This window comes from Temnothorax nylanderi, unplaced genomic scaffold, assembly GCF_030848795.1.
Source record: "Temnothorax nylanderi isolate EJ_2023f unplaced genomic scaffold, tnyl_v1.0 TNYL_tig0242_pilon, whole genome shotgun sequence".
NCBI lineage: Eukaryota > Metazoa > Arthropoda > Insecta > Hymenoptera > Formicidae > Temnothorax > Temnothorax nylanderi.
In genome coordinates, this window is record NW_027249304.1 from 901 (window position 1) to 23,710 (window position 22,810).

Sequence of the window (22,810 nt, forward strand, 5' to 3'; positions counted from 1 at the left end):
TCTAGCTCGATCATTGTCACCTTGGCCTCGAGTGCCGTTCGCGATCTTGTTATTTCCAAAAAGCGGGCAAAGGGTGTACTTAAACGAAAAGACGTATGCGGTGGTAACTCAGATTGTAACATTTATGTCAATGAGTTGTTATCCAAGAGCACATATGATATATTACAACGGGCTAAGAGTATTGCTAAGGAGAGGTCGTATAAGTATGTCTGGGTAACGAACGGCCAGATATGTGCTAAATATTCCGATGGTGAACCTGTTATCCATATTGATTCCGATACTGATCTTGTTAAGCTCGTTTATCGTTCGGCATAATGCAACATGTAAATTTTCTTATCCGTATTGCTCAAATTTAACGCTAATTCCCTTTGTGGACATATCGACTTGCTTGTGCATGGAATTGGATAACATCAGTTTGCGGTTTTTGCTATGGGGCTTGGTGCTTTCTTACTTTGTTATTAGTTTGTAGATTGCGATGCGCTTTAGTTCTTAGTTTTATATACACTATTTAGTTCGCTTAGTATTACTTGCTTCTTATCATATTCTATTTTCATTGTACTTATTATTAGTTAAGATGCGCTAGTTCTTAGTTTTTATAGTGTATATTATTGAAATTGGTTATATTTTATTGCACCGTACTCTACATCCTGTCAATTGTTTTTATGCAGGATCATTGGTTGCTCGTCTTATGAGAGAGAGCATGCTTATGCTTTGTATTTACAGTACTGTACTTCCATCAAACTCACATCAACTTCTGTCTTTTATATTTTTATATTTTTTTTTGTATTATTCATCACTTGCCTAAAGTCTTTCAACTATGGCATAATAAAAAGCAATCAATCAATCAATCAATCTCTCTCCCTCTCTCTCCCTCTCTCTCCCTCTCTCTCCCTCTCTCTCCCTCTCTCTCCCTCTCTCTCCCTCTCTCTCCCTCCCTCTCCCTCCCTCTCCCTCCCTCTCCCTCCCTCTCCCTCCCTCTCCCTCCCTCTCCCTCTCCTCTCCCTCCCTCTCCCGTCTCCCTCTCCCTCTCCCTCTCCCTCTCCCTCTCCCTCTCCCTCTCCCTCTCCCTCTCCCTCTCCCTCTCAGTGACTGCTGATTGGCTGCTCGGGTTGATCTCTGAGACATCTCCTGTGATCTATACAAAACACTTTGATTGCGGATCGATACTACGGAACTCTACTTCTTTTAAGTGATTAAGCGATTGTAGATAACACATGCAGCGTACGTGTGCTAAGTGTATTAAACAGATTGCTGGTAAATCTGCTTCATGTGCTGAGTGTCATAGAGCATTTTATTCGGGTTGTGTCAAAGCTTACGTTGGTACGAAGTCCGCTAGTGCTTGTTGTAAATTACAATTTTTAAATATCCCGGCTACTCCGAGAGAAGATCGTCGTGTACTTTCCTCAGATCATTGTGATAAAGTATCTAACATTGTTGATGCCTCACTCGGCGGTGCACGTACGCATTCCACTACGCACTCCACTACGCATGACACTATACATGACTCTACCAATAATCTTTTGCGTGGATTGATTGAGCAGATGAAAAAATCTGATGCGAAGCTTTCTGTTTTTATTGACAGTCAGCAACGCACTAACAAAGAACTAAGCGATAAACTTAGTCACTTAAATCGTCTTGCTGACACTGTCGCTCAGAATAGTCAGCGCCTAGCTAAATTGGAGCAAGATAATGCGATACTTATTCGTGAAATCCAAGACTTGAAATCTGCTCAGTCAATTCAGAGATCCCATGGTGGAAATGAGTTAATCATTTCAGGTTTACCATCGATGTTGTCTGTTGCTCCATCTGAGCTTGCCAAAAATGTGCTAGAGGCATTGGACGTTCCGAACTTGTCATGCCATATTCTCGGCGTTAGAGCTGTTAAGAAAGCGCTGTCAGCGACTTCCACAGTTGCTGCATCTTCTAGCTCGATCATTGTCACCTTGGCCTCGAGTGCCGTTCGCGATATTGTTATTTCTAAAAAGCGGACAAAGGGTGTACTCAAAAGGAAAGACGTATGCGGTGGTAACTCAGATCGTAACATTTACGTCAATGAGTTGTTATCCAAGAGCACTTATGACATATTACAACGGGCTAAGAGTATCGCTAAGGAGAGGTCGTATAAGTATGTCTGGGTAAAGAACGGCCAGATATACGTTAAATATTCCGATGGTGAACCTGTTATCCATATTGATTCCGATACTGATCTTGCTAAACTTGTCTATCGTTCGGTATAATGCAACATGTAAATTTTCTTATCCGTATTGCTCAATTTATCGCTAATTCCCTTTGTGGACATATCGACTTGCTTGCACATGGAATTGGATAACATCAGTTGTTGGTATAGGGCCTCAAGCCCTTTCTTATCTTGTTGTTAGTTTGTAGATTGCGATGCGCCTTAGTTCTTAGTTTTATATACACTGTTTAGTTTGTTTAGCCCTTTTAGGTCACACTGGGTAAAATACACCCCAGCGTTTTTTGACTTCGAAAACGACCCAGTAAACCAATGGAAATGGGCCTTGTGCCGCCATCTACAGGTAGTTGGGACCTTCAAGTATCGATCCCCGTCAGTGGTATATTTTTCGGCCCGTTAGTTCTCTCTCGGCATTTTTTTCCGCAAAAAATCGCACCTTCATACCTCAAAATCAATATACTTTTTGGAACGGCCGGCATAAACTGCAATAATCAGTGAAAAGTGCGTCATCTGAGGATGAAAAAACCGTTTGAAAAATTAAAATATCTTAAAAATTGAAAAAGTTACATTAGTTTTTGTGAAAAGTCACTTTTCCGACTTTTTTTTTCAACAATTTTTTTACATATGTTAAATTAATTTTTTGCAAATCAAACCTATACAGTCTTTTTAAGGAAGACTTAAACTACAACAGGATATTTTTCTTTTTTTTTTTTAAGGTCACCTACAATTTTTTATACACGTGTAAACACGCTGGGGGTGTATTTCACCCAGTGTGACCGGTACGGGATTCTCGGGAAGTGTGACCTAAAAGGGTTAGTATTACTTGCTTCTTATCATATTCTATTTTCATTATACTTATTAAGTTGCGTTAGTTCTTAATTTTATAGTGTATATTATTGAATTTGGTTATATTTTATTGCGTTATACTCAGCATCCTATCAACTGTTTGTATGCTAGATCATTGGTTGCTCGCCTTATGAGGGAGAGCATGCACATGCTTTGTAATTACAGTACTGTACTTCTATCAAACTCACATCAACTTCTGTCTTTAATATTTCGCTCTTGTTTACATCATGTGTATCTTTGTATTATGCTTTGTAATTACAGTACTGTACTTCTTTCAAACTCACATCAACTTCTGTCTTTAATATCTTGTAACTGCTATATTGTTGTAACTGCTATAATATTGTAATTACTATATTATTGTAACTGCTATATTACTTTTTGCCCTTTAGCCTTGCTTGGGCATAATAAATTATATCAATCAATCAATCAATCAATCTCTCTAAAATGCTATAAATTGAAAAATATTACTTTTTTATCGACTAAAATTCAATTCCGTCGTATACAATTCTTTGAGATTCACTCAATTATTTCCTAAAAAATTGGAAAAATTTCGTAACCGATTTCCAAAAAGATACCGGTTCCCAAAAAGATCGGTAACGAAAAACTATACAATTTAAAGCACTCCCCTTAAAATTCTACCCCTGTTTTATATACAATTCTTTAAAATTCGATCAATTATTTCCCGAAAAATTCGAAAATCTTCTGATACCGGTTTCCAAAAAGATCGGTAACGAAAAATTATACACTTTATGGCACTCCCCGGGAATTTCCCGAAAAATTCGAAAAAGTTTTAATACCGGTTTCCAAAAAGATCGGTAACGAAAAATTATACACTTTATGGCACTTTCCGGGGAATTCTACCCCTGTTTTATATACAATTCTTTAAAATTCGGTCAATTATTTCTCGAAAAATTAGAAAAATTAAAAAAACCGGTTTCCAGAAAATCGGTACCAAAAAACTATACACACAATGACACTCCCCGGGAAATTCTACCCCTATTTCATATACTTTTGGTAAAAATTCGGTCCATTGGTTTCCGAGATCATCGAACACAAACAATCAAACTGACAAACTCTGTCTCTTTATAATAATAGTATAAATATATATAAGCATCTTATTTTTAAATAATTTAAATTAAATTAAATTATTAAATTTATTGCGAAAAATATTACCTCAGCCAGGGTTCGAACCTGGAACTTGCCTCATTCCGTGTAGGGCGTCGTACCAATTCGACCACTGTGGTGAATCTACTAAGATAAAGAAAAAATGACCTAGAAAAGGTCCTGCGAAATCTGCGTGAACGCGATTAAAAGGAGTTGTGGTTTGCTCCCAAATATGTGGTTTTATTTTAGTAGGATTATTACGAAAGGAGTTACAGTCTTTGCAATTTTTAGCTAATGACTCTATATCCTTATCGATATTTGGCCACTAAACATACCTCCTGGCTAAATTTTTCATTTTACTAACTCCAAAATGTAATTCTCCAATATGTAATTCTTGTAGAATTCTTTTACGCAACGTTGGAATTATTACTCGATGACCTCTTATAGCGTTTTCGACTGAGTCGAGTTTCAACCCAATTCGGGTTGAGTTGAAACCCGGCCCAGTCGAAAACGCTATTAATTAGAAACGTTATTTTGTAGTGTAAGTTCACCGACATCTGAGTTGAAACCTGATACGTTAAGATCTTTCCCTGATTTTAAAACTTTTAAAACTGCTAAGAGTTCCTTATCTTTACTTGTAGCTGTAGCTATAATTCTGTAAGTCCCGGTCTACAATAGGTGTTTTAAGCCCTAAGCCTTAAGAAATTGTTCAATCACAGTTGAATTTGAGGAGAATAATTGACTGCGTGATTGGTCAATTTCTTAGGGCTTAGGGCTTAAAACACCTATTGTAGACTGAGACTAACAGTGTGAGTGGAAGACTTTCGATTGTATTTTAATTGAAAAATATCTACTACGTCCTCATTTACCTGATTCTTTTATAGGAAGGCGAGAAAGACAGTCGGCGTTCGCGTGTGCCTCTGATTTTCGATATTTAATAATGTAATTAAAACCTCGCAGAAAAAGAGTATAATGCTGCATTCGCATAGCACTGCAAATTGGTAACCCTTTTTGGGGTGAGAAAATTTGCACTAGTGGACGATAGTCTGTAATACCCTTTAACTGCTTGTTAAGGAAACTAATCAGACTCTCAGAAATCAAGTCGTAAGCATTGTAATATTGCCCTTTGTGTTGTTCCATGCTCTCGAATTTATCAGAAAAACAATTCAAATAAATTGATATTTTTTCTTTATGCATTTTTTCCTTTTACTTCTCCTCTTACCTCAAATATTATATGACAATATATGACAATATATATTCGATACGTGTTAAACACGTAAATCCCCAGATAGCCAAATGCTGTGAGTTTGCTGCCATGTTGCCAACAAGCAGCTTGTCGTTAATGCAACTAATTTTGACAAACTCGGGACAAGGTGAGACAGCATTATGCTTGTCGGGTTGAACTCATATAAATTATATTTCTATTAACAGCAAATTGATTGCAACATGACAGCATCAATTTATGAGGGATTTGTGACAATTTCATATTGTCAACACTTCGTTAGCAACGAGATACAATTAAAAACCTTCATAACTTGATGACATATACACAATAACGGATGGAAATCATTATATATGTGTTGTTGCCGTCACGTTTGCATCATGATGCTCAAGATGGAACGATGAATCATTCATTGCTGTCATGTTGCTGACATGTTGCAGACAACATAACGTACCAATATTGCGGACCGTTTGCTCTTGAAATTGCGTCAACTGATTGCATGTATAAGCAGTCATGTAGCTGTATTTGTAACGTGTTCTATTTCGATGTCAGCAAAGGACCCCGCAGAATCCTTATGGGAAATGGCTTTCGGCTAATTTTTTTTAAAATTTGATATGTGGTAGTTCTCAACACGTAGAACAAAAGTGTCCATAGCCCCAAGGTCCGATCACGGGTAGTTTTCGAGATACAGCACCCCAAAGTTGGACTTTTCGTACCTTATTGCAGCGTAGTGCGGGTGCAGTCGATGTCGATGTACGATGATGCTTACGATTAAGGTGGGTGCACAGGTGCTTGTGTGTGTGTGTGTGTGTGTGTGTGTGTGTGTGTGCGTGCGTGCGTGTGTGTGTGTGTGTGTGTGTGTGTGTGTGTGTGTGTGTGCGTGCGTGCGTGCGTGCGTGCGTGTGTGTGTGTGTGTGTGTGTGTGTGTGTGTGTGTGTGTGTGTGTGTGTGTGTCAGTAGAGATAAGGACCCCACGGTTCGTCACTCCCGCAGTATTTTATGACTCCAAACCCTCTCTACTGTGTGTGTGTGTGTGTGTGTGTGTGTGTGTGTGTGTGTGTGTGTGTGTCAGCAGAGATAAGGACCCCACGGTTCGTCACTCCCGCAGTATTTTATGACTCCAAACCCTCTCTACTGTGTGTGTGTGTGTGTGTGTGCACGCGCGCGCGCGCACACACATTATTCATTAACAAGCCGATGTTATCGAGGCCCTAAATCGTCTACAGACGATACCGAGTCTCGGCTTAAAAACGTATACTTACGAGTTCATATACCCGCGATTCCTTATTTCAGTATTGATACATTGTTATACTGTCAATTGTTTATCCCTTCTACTCATAGTCAAGATATTTTTCTTGAGAAAAGAAACATTTTTCTTTCTCCGTATCATACGTCATTTTTAGGTAATATCCCTTCAAGTACGAATAACTTCTTCTGGTAAATATAATCCGCTGGTGAATGTAGATTGATTCATTATCCCAATAGAAAAATCTGTTATTGATAGTTTGCTTAAAAAAAAGTTTCCGTTCACTTCACCGTCATCCTCCAGTGAAAAAATGGCTGCCATAGTACGGCCGCTATGTTATATATGTAATAGACCGTTCAATGTTCGTCAATTGGCACGTATGGATGGTGATGAGAACGTAAATAAACGCCAAATAGCTATTACAAGGCGTGATGAGTTTGACCATCCCCCTTTACATCTTGATGATAATTCAAGGTTGTGTATGAACTGTAATCGGTCAATTATTAATGAAATAGCTACGATCGAGGTAGATCCTACTTGTCTACAATTGAATGTCTTGACTCAAACAGCATCCCAGACTTGCGTCATTTGTAATGCTCAAAATAATGTACGAAGATTATCAATACAATGCAGAGTTCAGGTCTTCATAGAAACAAATATCTATATACCGGATAATGTGAGGAGTTGTGAACATCATTTGGATGAAAATGGCTTTTTTCGAAAATATTATTACCTGCACTACGTTTCATCAACAGACCTTATGTTATCAAGGGTCCACAGTTGCAAGTTTTTTTACAGCAACTGAGAAACGTGGGTGCAAACAGAACAAGAGGTATAGATGAAAATCACTTAACTGATGAGGAATTTCAGTGTATAGCACCAATCAATAAACAGCAGTTTGAAGAACTTTTTACTTATTGTGATCCTGTACTTCAAAATGGAAAACTAAGATACGTAAGTAGAAAGGATTTGTTGATCTTCTTGTGCAAGATAAGACAGGGATTGAGTGACGATTTTCTCAAAATCATTTTTGATTATCCTAGTAGACAAACTGTCAGTTCTGTTGTGGCTTATGTTAGAACATCTTTATTACAGAGATTCGTCCCGACTAACATTGGACCCGAATCAATAACAAGGCAAGAGTTTATTATGCAGCATGTGACGGAGTTTGCAAATGAGCTGTATAATCCTCAACCCGAAGAACCAAGAGCTGTCGCTGTGATTGACAGTACCTACGCGTATATACATAAAAGTAACAATTTTCGGGTATTGCGCCAATCCTATTCCGTTCACAAAAATCGACATCTCCTTAAACCAACTTTAGTTGTAGCTCCCGATGGTTACATTCTAACAATTTTTGGTCCCTATTTCTCTGATGCTCGGAATAATGATGCTGAAATCCTTCGTCAAGAGTTCGAGAGAGATGCAGAAACATTACAAGGCTGGTTTCAGAATGGTGACATCGTTTTGGTGGATAGAGGTTATCGTGATGCAATACCCTTTCTCCAGCGTTTAGGCATTGATCACAAGATGCCTCCACTGCTTGAACACGGACAAAGGCAACTTCCAACGCAAGATGCGAATGATTCACGTATCGTCACAAAAAATCGCTGGGTAGTCGAAGCACGGAATAGCCACTTGAGGTCAGTTTTCAAGTTTTTAGCACAAACAATAAATCTGCAGCACGCAAAAAACCTTAATGGATTCTATCGCATAGCTGGAGCTATACTAAACAGGTATCATCCTATTATCCAAATGCAAGGTGCAGATGCTCAGCTTGCTAGAGAAATGCTACAGAGATCGACAACTCCTAATGTCGTACAAGCGAGAGTAGAGGTAGATAACTTGCGACTAAGAAATGGCCAATGGAGACGGCTCAATTATCGTGACGTGGCAGATTTCCCTATACTTGATTTGAATTACTTGAAAGATTTGACTGTGGGCATTTATCAAATAAATCTAGCACCTTCATATATCCAAGATAAGCTACTAAGGGATAATGATGAAGAATTTCAACTTGATCAACATTTCAACGAGCTAGGTTTTCTGAGAATTAGGTTGTATTCCAGATTTCATAATGCAACAAGACATCAGATCTTCATTTCATATGAGATCGATAATAGGGATAATGAGAATGCTGCTAACAATGCTAATGAGCCAATTAATGGATATTATTGTACGTGTCAGTCTGGAGCTCGTACTCTAGGTACATGTGCACACGTTGCCAGCGTCTTGTGGTACTTAGGTTTTGCACGACATCAGGGAAATATCAAATACCCTGACATGTCATTGCTCAATACCACATTGGATGCCGCAGATCGAGAACTTCCAGATAATCCTCGGAATATTGAGATTATTAATGAATAATGTGCGCGCGCGCGCACACACACACACACACACACACACACACACACACACACACACACACACACACACACACACACCACACACACACACACACACACACACACACACACACACACACACACACACACACAGTAGAGAGGGTTTGGAGTCATAAAATACTGCGGGAGTGACGAACCGTGGGGTCCTTATCTCTGCTGACACACACACACGCACGCACGCACACACACACACACACACACGCACACGCACACGCACACGCACACGCACACGCACACGCACACGCACACGCACACGCACACGCACACGCACACGCACACGCACACGCACACGCACACGCACACGCACACGCACACGCACACGCACACGCACACGCACACGCACACGCACACGCACACGCACACGCACACGCACACGCACACGCACACGCACACGCACACGCACACGCACACGCACACGCACACGCACACGCACACGCACACGCACACGCACACGCACACGCACACGCACACGCACACGCACACGCACACGCACACGCACACGCACACGCACACGCACACGCACACGCACACGCACACGCACACGCACACGCACAACGCACACACACACACACACACACACCACACACACACACACAAGCACCTGTACACCCACCTTAATCGTAAGCATCATCGTACATCGACATCGACTGCACCCGCACTACGCTGCAATAAGGTACGAAAAGTCCAACTTTGGGGTGCTGTATCTCGAAAACTACCCGTGATCAGACCTTGGGGCTATGGACACTTTTGTTCTACGTGTTGAGAACTACCACATATCAAATTTTAAAAAAAATTAGCCGAAAGCCATTTCCCATAAGGATTCTGCGGGGTCCTTTAAAGCAAACATATGAAAACACATGCAATGCATTAGTTTTCTCAATATGCTCTATCACGCTTGGCTATCTAGGTTATGTATTTGATACGTACCATTGCCAGGCCTCAATTTGGGTCGCATGTCCAGAACATACAGTTCGGACTCCTTAACTCTATTCTTCATGGCCGGGGTATATTTTTTCATCATCTAAAATATATTTTGGGCTAACTTTGAAAGTTAAGCTTGCTTATGACTTTAATGTTGAATTAAATAAACCAATACCTCTTCCTTAGTAGTATGACAAAAAGCAAGCAGGCAAAGACTAGATATATAGATATAGATTATATGCAAGCATTAACATTTGTCATTGAAGAAGTCAGAAAATACCAGTCTCACAAAAGTTATAGATTAAAGATTAATAGATTAAAGAGATAATTATAAGAGTTGTTTTGCAATATTTTTGTGTTATATTTAAGGAGTAACACCACTCTAGAGGTCCGAAAATTAGAAAAAAAATTTTGTAGCTAAAAAAAAGTAAATAAAAAAATCTATTTAAGGGGCTTTATTGTACGTGTCTTAAAGTGTATAAAACACTTTTTTATTTTTTAAATGGCGGCGCTAGAGCCTTGTAAACGTAAGCGTTTCTTATTTTTGCGGGAGGTGCTCTGGAGCTTGCAGCATAAGTGCCGGCAAATTTTGACCTGGAACAAAAAAACCAAAATTTTTCATAATCTGCATTATAATAGCTAGAGAAATACGTAGGGGATTTTTAAAATATTGTTTTTCATAGAAATGGCAAGCATTTGAAAAAAATATAATTTGAAAATTTCAATTAACTTTTTTTTTAATGCTTGCAATTTCTATAAAAAACAATATTTTAAAAATCCCCTACGTATTTCTCCAGCTATTATCATGCAAAACATGAAAAATTTTTGTTTTTTGTTCCAGGTCAAAATTTGCGGCACTTATGCTGCAAGCCCCCGAGCACCTCTCGCAAAAAATGCTTACGCTTACAAGGCTTCAGTGCCGCCATTTGAAAAATAAAAAATAGTTTCATACACTTTAAGATACATGTACAATAGTCCTTTAAATAGATTTTTTTATTTACTTTTTTTAACCACAAAAAATTCTATTTTTCGGGTCTCTAGAGTGGTGTTACTCTTTAATTACATCTAAATATGTCCCATGTATTGTACGAAAGTAACGGTATGAGATAGGTTCAGATAAATGCTACAGAAAAGATACATATTCCAGAAAAAGTATGTAACTTTATCATATTTTCTATATACTATCTCACATAAATGTAATAAAATTGTATATGAGAAAGTTGCTATACCATATTAAATGACAACATAATCCATGTTTAAAGTGTCCGAACGTGTCCCACTCTCACCTATGTTAAACTTGTAATGATGCATAATGATCTCGCGAGTGAATCAATAATTACCCTCTATTTCTATATAATTTATTAGAACTGTTGGATTCAGGAAGTATAATCTCGTGGCAACAATAGATGGCGTAATGTGTAAATCCGAGATTCTAGGGAAATTTCTTCTTAGTTTATTTTATGTAGATCGCGCTACTGTACCGTCGCTATATTTTCGTTTCGACTCTAATCTTATGTTTTGTGGTCTAAGTTCTTTTTGCGCTCGCTATTGTACAAAGACCGAATAAACGGCTCTCTTATATTTTACCCGCCGAATTGTCAATTACTATCCTAAAACTACAAGAACAATAGCAGAGAACGTACAATTACATCATTTTTCAACATAGTCCCTTTGCTTTTCAATGCACTTCTTCCAGCATTCCGCAAACTTGCATATACCCTCGGGAAAAAATGTCTTTAACTTGTCCCTCAGCCATGTATGCACCTCTTCTGTCATACTGCTATCTATACTGTTCAAACGCTTCAGAAACTGAGTTTTGAGCATCCTGCATATAGATTTCGCTCCCTTGGATTACCATCTGTGTGGCACACTTAAAAATGTCTTAAGAAGTCGTCAATTTTGCCACAGATTAACAAGAAGCGGTATGACTGACAAGGGAACGGTCGGGGGTGTCCGAGACCGATTTGGATGCGCTTTGGATATGTTGTTGAGCATCAAAAAATATTAGACTCGTATTTTTTTTTTGCGGCTTATCTCGACGTTTAGGGGTTGAAACAACCCCTCGAAAATAACGAATTTTATAGTTTTTAGCGAATATCTTCGAAAATATAAGGCGTATGAAAAAAAGTTTGGTACAAAAGGTTTATGGCTTTTTGTGCTCTTTACAATGGCGTAATCAGATTTTTCAAATTTGTCACATTTTTTAATTTAACCCCACCCCCACCTATTATTTTTGCCAAATATAACAATTTTTCCAACGCAAATTTAAGAGCGTCAAATGCCAAATACATCCATGTGTATTTTTATTATGATACCATTATTAGATTTTTGGCAAGACGAGATGATATGTGGTATAGGCGTCGCGCTGTAGGTAGGTGTTGCGTTATTTCTGTTCAAGTTGCGCCGTACGCTTAAAAATTTCCATTTCAACTCCGGGATGACCAAAAGCGCTGATGCGAAGGCCAGCGCAAGGCTATTTCGAGAGTCCTGTTTTCCTCTTCTTGTGCCCGAGAAGCCCATCGTGCGATGTCAATATCATGAATAATAATTCCTCTTTCAAGAGCTTCATTAAAACAATTTAATGTGTATGCAGAAATTCTTTCTAACTTTTCCATTCTACTACCACCTTCACTAATTTGGCTCTCCCATCGTGCTAGTTGTTGTATTGATGTAACTTTTTTGTACCTTCGTTTAACTCCTTCAAGCGATCTTCCCCTTGTTTTACCACTCCTCCAGTATTCCACAGCTTGCCTTTTATAGTCACTTGATATTGTTGCCTCAACAGAGCTGCAAGTAACTTCTTCCGGAAGATATACTTTACCATCATCTTCCTCAAATAAATCAACTCTTTCCGGTTCTGGAATCTCATATATATCATAAAAACCTAAAGTTTCTTCCTCTTCTACGTCAAATTCTTGGTTTTGTATGTCAAGCAGTATACGTTCAATGTTTTCTTTTACTTCTTCTTCCTCCGAAGTTGTCGAACTTGGTGAATAGTTGAAAGCAGTGAAAGTTGCAGAAAGTAGCATTATTACATTGTATGGATTAAACTTCATTCTGAAAGATATTAAAATTAAATATTTGTCTCGAACTTTAATTATATAAATAAATACGCACTTTATAATTAATGGAGTGGTCTTTGTTAGGTTTGATACCGTCTCTTTCCAATTTGCGACTGCCCGCCCGATACAATTCGGCGGTATTTATAATGTCGGAGTCGACATTCCGTTGCTAGTCCAGGACTCTCGAAATAGCCTTGCGCTGGCCTTCGCATCAGCGCTTTCGGTCATCCCGGAGTTGAAATGGAAATTTTTAAGCGTACGGCGCAACTTGAACAGAAATAACGCAACACCTACCTACAGCGCGACGCCTATACCACATATCATCTCGTCTTGCCAAAAATCTAATAATGGTATCATAATAAAAATACACATGGATGTATTTGGCATTTGACGCTCTTAAATTTGCGTTGGAAAAATTGTTATATTTAGCAAAAATAATAGGTGGGGGTGGGGTTAAATTAAAAAATGTGACAAATTTGAAAAATCTGATTACGCCATTGTAAAGAGCACAAAAAGCCATAAACCTTTTGTACCAAACTTTTTTTCATACGCCTTATATTTTCGAAGATATTCGCTAAAAACTATAAAATCCGTTATTTTCGAGGGGTTGTTTCAACCCCTAAACGTCGAGATACGCCGCAAAAAAAAACACGTGTCTAATGTTTTTTTATGCTCAACAACATATTCAAAGCGCATCCAAATCGGGTAGGTTCTAAATCGGGTTTTTTCGACCAATAAACGTCGAGATAAGCCGCAAAAAAAAATACGAGTCTAATATTTTTTGATGCTCAACAACATATCCAAAGCGCATCCAAATCGGTCTCGGACACCCCCGACCGTTCCCTTGTGAGAAACAAACAAAAAATATTTTTTTCCGAAGGTATACAAGCTTGTGGAACGCTAGAACAAGTGCATTGAAAAGCAAGGGGGCTGTTGAAAAATAATATAACTATAGGAGTTCGGGTAAGATGAAATACTCTTATAAACAGAACCACCGCAATATCTAGAATATTAAGTGTTACAATTTAGCGGACAACAGTGAAATTACTACCTATAAAATAACATACAAAGCAGCAGCGTGGCACAACATGTCGTTAAATAACAAATTAAAATTGAAAATTTGGCGGGTAAATATTTACCCTTATGAACCTCCCCTCAATGACCTTCTCCTTCACATATATTGTAGAGAGCACTCTCCTGAGTAACCTTCAGAAGATTTTAGCCGTCGCTCGTTGTTTATTAAAAAGTTATGAACAAATTTAACTGAAAAATATAATAATTTGTGTCAGTATTACTAAGGGAAGTAATTTGCTGATATGTGTGTATAAACAGTAGGGGAGACCGGGGCTAAACTGCCAGTTTTTTTTCGGTGCCGATTTTTAACAAGAAAATAAATAATTTTAGTTAAATGTGGTATACCACTGTAAAGAGTGAACCTTTAGCTACAAAATTTATATAGGAAATTTTTATCTATGTTGCTTTGTTTAACCGGTATAGAGCAAAAACGACAACGGTGGAAAAATTGAAATCTCAAAAATGCCGGGGTTGAACCGCCACCCCCCGGGGCTAATCCGCCACACTGCATTTTCAATACATATACGTACATCTAATCCTGAAAAATAATAGGATACATTTTAATAATTGTTTTTTAAGAGAAAAATATAAAAATTTATTTAAAATTTTTATGCAAAACATTATTAAAAAATAATTGTTTTACCTATTCCATAAAACAATTTAGGCACGTGAATACAGAGGTTAACCAAATCGTAAACTCCCCAACGGCACGTCACATTGTCAACGCGGGCAACCACGGGGAATACGCGTGACGGCGTTCCGGTGCCATAGGATCAGCGCGGACCCTCGAGCAACCTAACCAAGCCGCGTTTCTCGCGGGGGAGCGATAAATAGCGACAGGGGGGTTAGAAAAGCTCGCGGTGGAGCGCGACCATTTTACCGACTCGACGGCGTCTTCGCGCCGATTCCTCGACGCGCCGACGACGACGACGACGACGGCCATGACCACCACGACGACGACGGCCACGACCACCACGACGACGACGGCCACGACCACCACGACGACGACGGCCACGACCACCACGACGACGACGGCCACGACCACCACGACGACAACGGCCACGACCACCACGACGACGACGACGACGACGACGACGACGACGACGACGACGACGACGATGACCACCACGACGACGACGACGACAACGACGACGACGATGACCACCACCGACACCACCACCACTACTACAACGGCGGCGACAATGACGCCGAGACGATGCGGCGAACGCTAGACGATGTGGTCGCACGCGCGACTGTCACTGACACAACGACGATTTACCGCGGTCGGGAGTCGGGACGATCTACAGCGCGCGCGGCATGTCAACTCTCGCGCGGAAATCGCGGGATCTCAGAGCCGTGCCGTGCCTCGCCGTACCTCGCCGACGTGCCGTGAGCGTGAGCGATCTCGAAAACAACGGTCCGCCATCTTTTCGGTCGGCCAAAACACCCGTTTTGCGACGATACGTGCGTACCATTTCCCTCCTACACAAACTGACGCACGTGCAAGGGAAGACAGAATCACGCTCGAGGGAAACCTAACCTGAAATCGTCGTGAGCTGAAGTCGTGCGCCCGGCGCGCCACAGTGACGAGACTGGCGGACCAGCCCCGGGTGCTTACTGGCGGATAAGCCCCAAACATAAGTTTCAGGTTTGATCGCCCACGAAATATTAGACATCAACGATAATGAAAAAACTACACTGGATTCGTGTTCAGCATGCATTACTCTTTATAATCACGTACCTCGAGATTTGGAGAGCAAACATTATTGCAGATATTACAATATTTCCACGCGCAGAAAATTTCACTTTCACCTTCCGAAAACACGTTTGCCCTCGTAAAAATCATAACACGGCAGGTAACCTGCCGAAACTCCGTTGGTCACATGGGTACCATAAGCAGCGTTTACAATGTTAATAGCTAGTTCGCACAATATACAGGTTCCGAGATATTTAACACAAACGTTCTATTTTTCTTTTTTGGCAATGAGTAACAAAGACAAAACGACACTTGTGTCGACTTGTGTTGCTTGCTGGAAAGCTCCCAACATATGTCAAGGTCAAGATCATTAGAGGTGCCTCCCTTTATCTTCATTTTTACCTTTTTCTGTGCCAACTATTCTCTGCTTCAACAAAGAGACTGTTCAATATATTAACTAGAGTCCCTTTAATAAGAGTCTGGCCACACAGCAGCAACTTCCGACATTTTTGGTAAAAGCAAAAGAACAGAAAGAGAAAGAAATATAAGAGAAAAAGAGAAAGCTATATGAATGTATAGCGCTTTCTCTTTCTCTCTTATATCCTGAACTACAAGTTGGCCAGACTCTGATTAGAAGGACTCTAATATTAATGATTCACTGCTTCAAATAACTCTCCTTCGTTCATACATGTATGTACTATTTCCACATACATATTTATGCCTTTCAATACTCAAAATAACTGCTATATTTTTCAAACTTTCTTTGTTAATAATTTTTTAATAAAGAACGAGCGCTAATAAAGAATGGCTTTTAATAAAGAATGGCTAAAACCTTCTGAAGGTTACTCAGGAGGGTGACCTCTATAATATATGTAAAGGAGGTCATTGAGGGAAGGGGGGAGGGGGTTTGTAAGGGTAAATTTTTGTTGCATGTAAAACTAAGATAGAACTTTAGCATGGTATATTTAGTAAGTGTCATATGGTGTATTTTATACAACGTTCTATTTTATACAATGAAAAGTTAAAAATAGTGATGTTGGACAAGTCGAGATAGTGAAAGCAAAATTCTACGGCTTAACAAGACGAGACTTGAGATCCATGGCCTATCAACTCGCTATCCGGAATAAGCTAAAAAATCCATTTCATGTTGGAGAAGCTGGTAAAGATTGTAATAAATTACAATAAAATAAATGTATAATATAATAATTATTATAGACTATTTTATTATTAACGCCTTCTTAAATACTTATTATTAACGCCTTAAAACATGATAAAAATTATTTTTTTGCAAGATTAATAAAGTGATTTACCTTGCCCAACATGGTTCAAATTACCCGACAAATCTACCTTCGAAAATTTTGCTGTCAAACACGTTGTATCAAACATTTCCCAGATAGCCAAGTTGCCCGCAAGTTGCTGTCAATTTGCTTAAAACTGCTCTGCTAAGTTGCCTTCAATATTGAGGAAAGCGGCTTCCGATTTTGCCTATTGGATTGCCGACTTTTATTGCCACCAAAACGGTTGCCAACAGATTGTGGCAACTTTTATGGCAATAAGTATACTACGAGCTTTCCGCTTGTTTGCGTAAGGTAATCGTTGTCTGCATAATGCTTTTAAGTTGCTCTAAACGAAATTACTGTTGTCCGGTGACAGCAATATGATGACAACTGAAGGGAAACTTATGCCAAACACTATTTCCTTTTTATGCCAAGGAATGCTTGGCTATCTGGGTTGGTATTACAACTCAGCGTAAAGAAAGTTCAGCTATCTTTAATAGTTTTCAAGTTATATTGAAAAAGGTTTATGGTGGTTCAGAATACCAAAACTTTCTCTGCGTTCTCTATTGTTGTTCTAATAAATTATAGAAATAGAATATAGATACTTATTGATTCATCCTCGTATATCGTAACAAAAAGAATTTACAGTAATACGAGAAATATACGACCGCTATGATATACAATCAAATTAGATTATATTAAATCCATTTACGATCCGAGCTTGGATCTTGGTAGCCTAATTATTATACATATATATGTTTTGTATATTACACATATCTTTTCCAAACATTAGTAAACTGCGCGCCGACTAGATTTGTCAGACTTATAACACAATTCCCGTTAGAGTAAAATCCCAACTTTACCCGTAATTAAATCGATTTGATTTAACTATTTAAATAACTGTAAAGTAATTATTGCTAAAAATATTACCTCAGCCAGATAATATTCGAACCTGGAACCTCCCTCATTCTGAGAAGGATGTCATACTAATTCAACCACTGAGGCATGTGGTAATATTTATCGCAATAATCGGTTAATAATAGTTTTGAACGTCTTTTTCAGGCGATGTAAATAAACAATAATACGAGAAATATACGACCGTTATGACAATCAAATTAGATTAAATTAAATTGCCATTTATGGTCCGAGCTTAGATCTTGGCAATTTACTAATGTTTGAAAAAGATATGTGTAATACACAAAAAAATATATAATAATTAGGCTACCAAGATCCAAGCTCGGACCGCAAATGGCGATTTAATCTAAAAAGAATTTAAATCCAATCAAAATATTTCTTATTAATATAAGTATTACTCACCTTTGTATCCATGACTCAAAATACAGAGAAACAAACAATCATACTTTTTACCATGGTCTTTTGAAATGTTTCTTATTTTCTCTAACATGTCGCTTTTTTTCAGATCTTGAAGTACCTCAACTTTGAATCCAAAAGCTTTAAATGTTTTAGATAGAGTAATACAATCTGCCTTTGTTCCGCATCGTTTTTCATACTGAAAAGATAAAAATATAGAATATACTTTTATTTCTGATTAAGATCAATAACAGTACCTCTTTTTGAAAATGTTCCTGATTTATAATAATACATAATCCACTATTAATAGTCCTTGTGTAATGATGCCTTTCAGTGCGAGATGATACTTCTGGCGGAGTCAATTGTAAGTAATTTTTATCATACGTTCCAAGAGTTCCGCAATTATCAACAACATGTAGATTATTTTCTAATTTTTCCAATTCAATACAAATTATTTTTAAACGGCCATCTTTAAATTTTTTTAAATGTTTTAATAATTTCTTCATATTATGCAGTTTATCTAAAAATAGAACAATATAAAAACTTATTTAATCTTATATTATTAACACTAATTTAAGTTCTATAGAATGCTTATTCCATTTCCAATATATTGTTCATCAAAATGTTTAATTAAATCTTCTAAACGTTTTAAAATATAATATATTTATACAAAATACAATAAAATACATAAAAAGAAAAATTTTTTGATACACATACAAAAAATTCTTTATAATATATAATCTACTGTAATATATGTAACATGTAAAAATATTTCGAGTTTATTAGGTAAATAAACAAAACTAAGTTATCATGTATATATATAGGGCATTCCACTCAACCAATGATTGTCCTCGACCATTTTTGATTTGGCCGAAATTTTTTTGTGTTTTCATACTAAATGAAAGTAGCTTCCATGATTTTTTTTTAGATTTTTATCTCTACTCATACTTTAGTTATAGATTTAAAAAAAAATACAGTTTAAAATTTGGAAAATTTCAAATGCCTGTAACTTTAAGAAGAAAAAAGATATTGTAAAAAATAAGGTGGTCTTTTTTTCGTTTTTCACTGTACTTTTCGAAGAAAATATCGAAAAAATTTTTAATGGGCAATATGACTGTTTTTTTTTAGGATTTAAGTAAAAAGTTTGTTTTTCTCAATGCGACCGTTTTGATTTTTTTCAAAAAAATCTCACAAATTCTAGACTTAATTTCGAAATTTTTAAGACGTATGTGAAAATGGGATTCCAATAACTTCGATTTTTTAAGGGACTTTTTCTTCATTTTTTTCGAAAATAATTTTTTTTAAATAAGATAGACTCTACCAATGGCTATCAAAAAATTTGATAAATTTATAGACAGCAATCCTGAAATTTCGATCTATAGGTAAAGAGGAAATTCGAATATTTTCTATTTTTTAATTGCATTTTTACTTATTTTTATTATTGAATTACTTTTTTTTAATGGAATATTATAAATTGGGGAACTTTAACGGATAGCATGTAACAATTAAATCATATAGTTAATGAAAAAAACACGTATATTATCTGTGAAAATAGCAATCAGATTTATTTGAAAATAAAATAAATAAATTAAAATTAAAATTAAAAATAAACATAAAATAAATGAAAAATATATCTAAAAATTATGGCATATTATATAACAACGTTTATACTATTTATTTTTTTTCTGTCTTGTATTTTTTTAAATTATTTTATGTGATTTGACATCATTAGATTGAGAGAATATTTTTACATTCATATTTCTATTGATATCAGATATAGCGCAATGAATTTTTTGTGTTTCCGGTATAGGTTTAGCACTTGACTTGAAAAATGAAGAATTACTGAAGCACTGGGAACTTTATTTTTCAAATTTTTAGCCCAGGGACCTCTATTTGAATTTTGAAAAATGTTTTATGAGTAGAATGTATTACTTTTTTAATACCCCAGCACGGGGATTCTCTAACTCCTTAACGACAGTTTCGGTATCGTTCCACAGCTTTTTTACCATATATAATACCTACGCAACAATACCGAAATATATATATATATATGTATATATATCATATTTATAGTCTAATAAAATTTTTATGTTTTAAGAAACATTTTTTACTTTTTGTTTGTTTAAATAAGCTGTTACTTTACACAGATTATATATTAAAGTAAACATACCTTTTGAAATTGTTATATATCCAATTTGTATCCAATAAAGCATATGTAATTCAAGATAGTCTACATTATCCAATAATGGTTCATAATTACAGTTTTCAGATTTAACATTATTTAATAATAGTTTTTGTTCATCTTCATTCAAAGATTCACATAATCTATATAAACATTTTGCAACTGTATTTATACTTCTTGAATATAAGATGAGCTTTGGAACATACTGTAAGTCTAAATCATTGAACGATACTCTTAGTTTCCTTATTACTTCTTGATTGTTCAAAATACATAATGCCTCTAAGATTTTCTCTTCCCAATTTTCTGGATGTTTTTTTACATAATCTACAATTACGTAAGCATTTTCTGTTTTTGTTTGAAAAAGTTTGAAAATATTATTAAATCCATCCGAATAATTGCCTATTATTAAAAATAATATAGAAATCTTCTCATCTATGTCAAGATCATCTTCTATCTGTCTTAAAATGTTTATGTTTATAACTGTTTCTGCTGTATGATATGCAATTGCATCTACTGACAATGACATCATAAATTGTATATCTCAATAATATTCCTGAAATATATATTAGCAATAATTCAATCGCTCTGCATCTTATTTAATTTTTTTTCATTGTGATAACCTCAATGTTAATCAACAAGATATTAACAGACTACAAAAACAAAAATCTTGCCAAAAAAGATTTTCCTATTTATTAATATGATATTACACACAATATGTATTATTATGTTACACAAAAATTTTAAATTTTATATAAATACCATGCTATACCATGCAAATATACATTAAAAAATGTATTGAGAAATATGTCAAAGATACAAGTCACGCGTCGTACGTTAAAATCACTGACATAAGGCTCGTATTCATTATAGTCGGAACCTTTGACTATATAACCAGACTGCCAGTTGGCTGTTTTTGATGCAAAAAACATCAAACGCGCCCACACTGCACAAGTGGCGACTCCCGGTACTTCAATGAACTGTTAAGGTGCGATTTCACGATGACGCTCGACGCTGGATTCGAGCGTCAAAAAGCTAAACTGTGTTTAGCCAGAGAGAAGGATGAGAGTGGTCATGCCCGCATTTTAGGTGGTCCCCGTCCATGAGCGCCTCTATGTGCACAAAACGTGCACATTGAACTACGTAGCCATGTCCACGAAAATTTCTGATGGGTAACGCGTTATGTGCACGCTCTATTGGTTCTGTTCCGTGCTATGTGCACGATCTTTTGGTTCTGTTCCGTGCTATGTCGAAAGCGTCGGTAATGCATAATACTTGTATGGAGGGGATGTGCTGGCCGCGGCGGCCGCGCTCGACGCTCGGCAACACTCGGCAAGCTTCGAGCCAGTTCGAGCGAAGAGAGAAGGACAGACATACGATCTGCTGTCTCCTTATTATGATGTAGCTGTAGCTGCTTAGCACGCATTTCGGGTATCGCGTCTCGCGTCTCACCAAGCGTCGAGTCTCGAGTTGGCAAATCGACGATGCGTTGCGTTACATTTATGTTTCCACTTACGAATTTTAATTGTTATGTTTATAAATATATATTTATTTAATTATATTATATATGAAATTTATAAATATAAAATTTACAAATATAATTAAATAAATATTAACAAACATAAAAATTAAAGTTTGTAAGGATAATGTATAAAAATAGCAATCCTTGTTTTTGCCCATACGCTTTTTTATCTGAAAAAAGTCCTACATTAAAAACATTAACTTTAGCACAGTATAGCATAATATTTAAAAATATTTAAATGCATAATAATAATTAAATAAATATTAACTATCGAGAAAAAAATTGTAGTGTTGTTTTTACTCTTATTAAGTATATAATTTTAGCTATCCATGTTTAAACGACCAAATCACGAGCGCCAAAAGAGAGATATTGGATTAAAATAGAAACAATTTATTAAACAAACAATACACACGGTTAACGTTTCGACTGTACTTATAGTCTTCTTCGGAACGGATTGCTATGAAAGAAGAAAATAAATATCAAAAAACATGATAACGTGTTTAAGTTAACATTTTAAAACATTAAACAATCTCTTAATAATAATATAAATAAAATAAACAATCTAATTCAATCACAAATATAAAAACGCCGAAATAATCGAATAAAACGATGACAATATAACTATAAAATTTATTTATATTGAGAAGTAAAGAAGGTAATCTCTTCCATCAGAAAAAAATGTAAAAAATTGTTAAGGAGATATTCTGGTTTGAAAAGTCATAAAGAAAGATATTTTTCAGGAATTTTTTGC

General features: G+C 36.7%; 2 protein-coding genes across 8 annotated transcripts; both read right to left on the reverse strand.

Moving 5' to 3' along the window:
• Positions 1-3,992: 3,992 nt before the first annotated feature.
• Dredd (Caspase-8 Dredd) lies at positions 3,993-21,579 on the reverse strand. Of its 7 annotated transcripts, none has more exons than XR_011720019.1 (6): positions 21,300-21,450; positions 20,529-21,093; positions 18,616-18,878; positions 18,365-18,557; positions 9,945-10,038; positions 3,993-4,288 (listed from the first exon to the last, which is right to left on the reverse strand). XR_011720019.1 is itself a non-coding variant. In XM_071718299.1 (5 exons), the coding sequence occupies exons 1-5, from the start codon at positions 21,467-21,469 to the stop codon at positions 14,172-14,174; spliced, it is 933 nt and encodes a 310-aa protein (XP_071574400.1). In that variant the 5' UTR covers positions 21,470-21,579; the 3' UTR covers positions 13,412-14,171. The 7 variants fall into 7 exon arrangements, 5 of the variants coding, with proteins under 5 accessions (XP_071574400.1, XP_071574395.1, XP_071574397.1 ...); XR_011720020.1 differs by having other exon boundaries at positions 3,993-4,291; XM_071718299.1 differs by lacking the exons at positions 3,993-4,288; positions 9,945-10,038 and adding an exon at positions 13,412-14,263 and having other exon boundaries at positions 20,529-20,753; positions 21,310-21,579.
• On the reverse strand, positions 11,283-13,342 carry LOC139779820 (uncharacterized). The gene is made up of 2 exons (XM_071718300.1): positions 13,056-13,342; positions 11,283-12,995 (listed from the first exon to the last, which is right to left on the reverse strand). The coding sequence occupies exon 2, from the start codon at positions 12,992-12,994 to the stop codon at positions 12,365-12,367; it is 630 nt and encodes a 209-aa protein (XP_071574401.1). The 5' UTR covers position 12,995; positions 13,056-13,342; the 3' UTR covers positions 11,283-12,364.
• Positions 21,580-22,810: the final 1,231 nt, after the last annotated feature.

What these genes read in the sequence shown, in the direction of transcription:
- LOC139779820 (XM_071718300.1), bottom strand. Translation starts at nt 12,994, where the DNA reads ATGAAGTTTAATCCATACAATGTAATAATGCTACTTTCTGCAACTTTC.
- Dredd (XM_071718294.1), bottom strand. Translation starts at nt 21,069, where the DNA reads ATGATGTCATTGTCAGTAGATGCAATTGCATATCATACAGCAGAAACA. An exon ending in ATATATAACAATTTCAAAAG is followed by an intron (nt 18,879 to 20,528) that starts GTATGTTTACTT and finishes TTCTATTTTTAG; the next exon opens with ATAAACTGCATAATATGAAG. An exon ending in TTTGAGTCATGGATACAAAG is followed by an intron (nt 14,264 to 18,364) that starts GTGAGTAATACT and finishes TATATTTTTCAG; the next exon opens with TTAAATTTGTTCATAACTTT.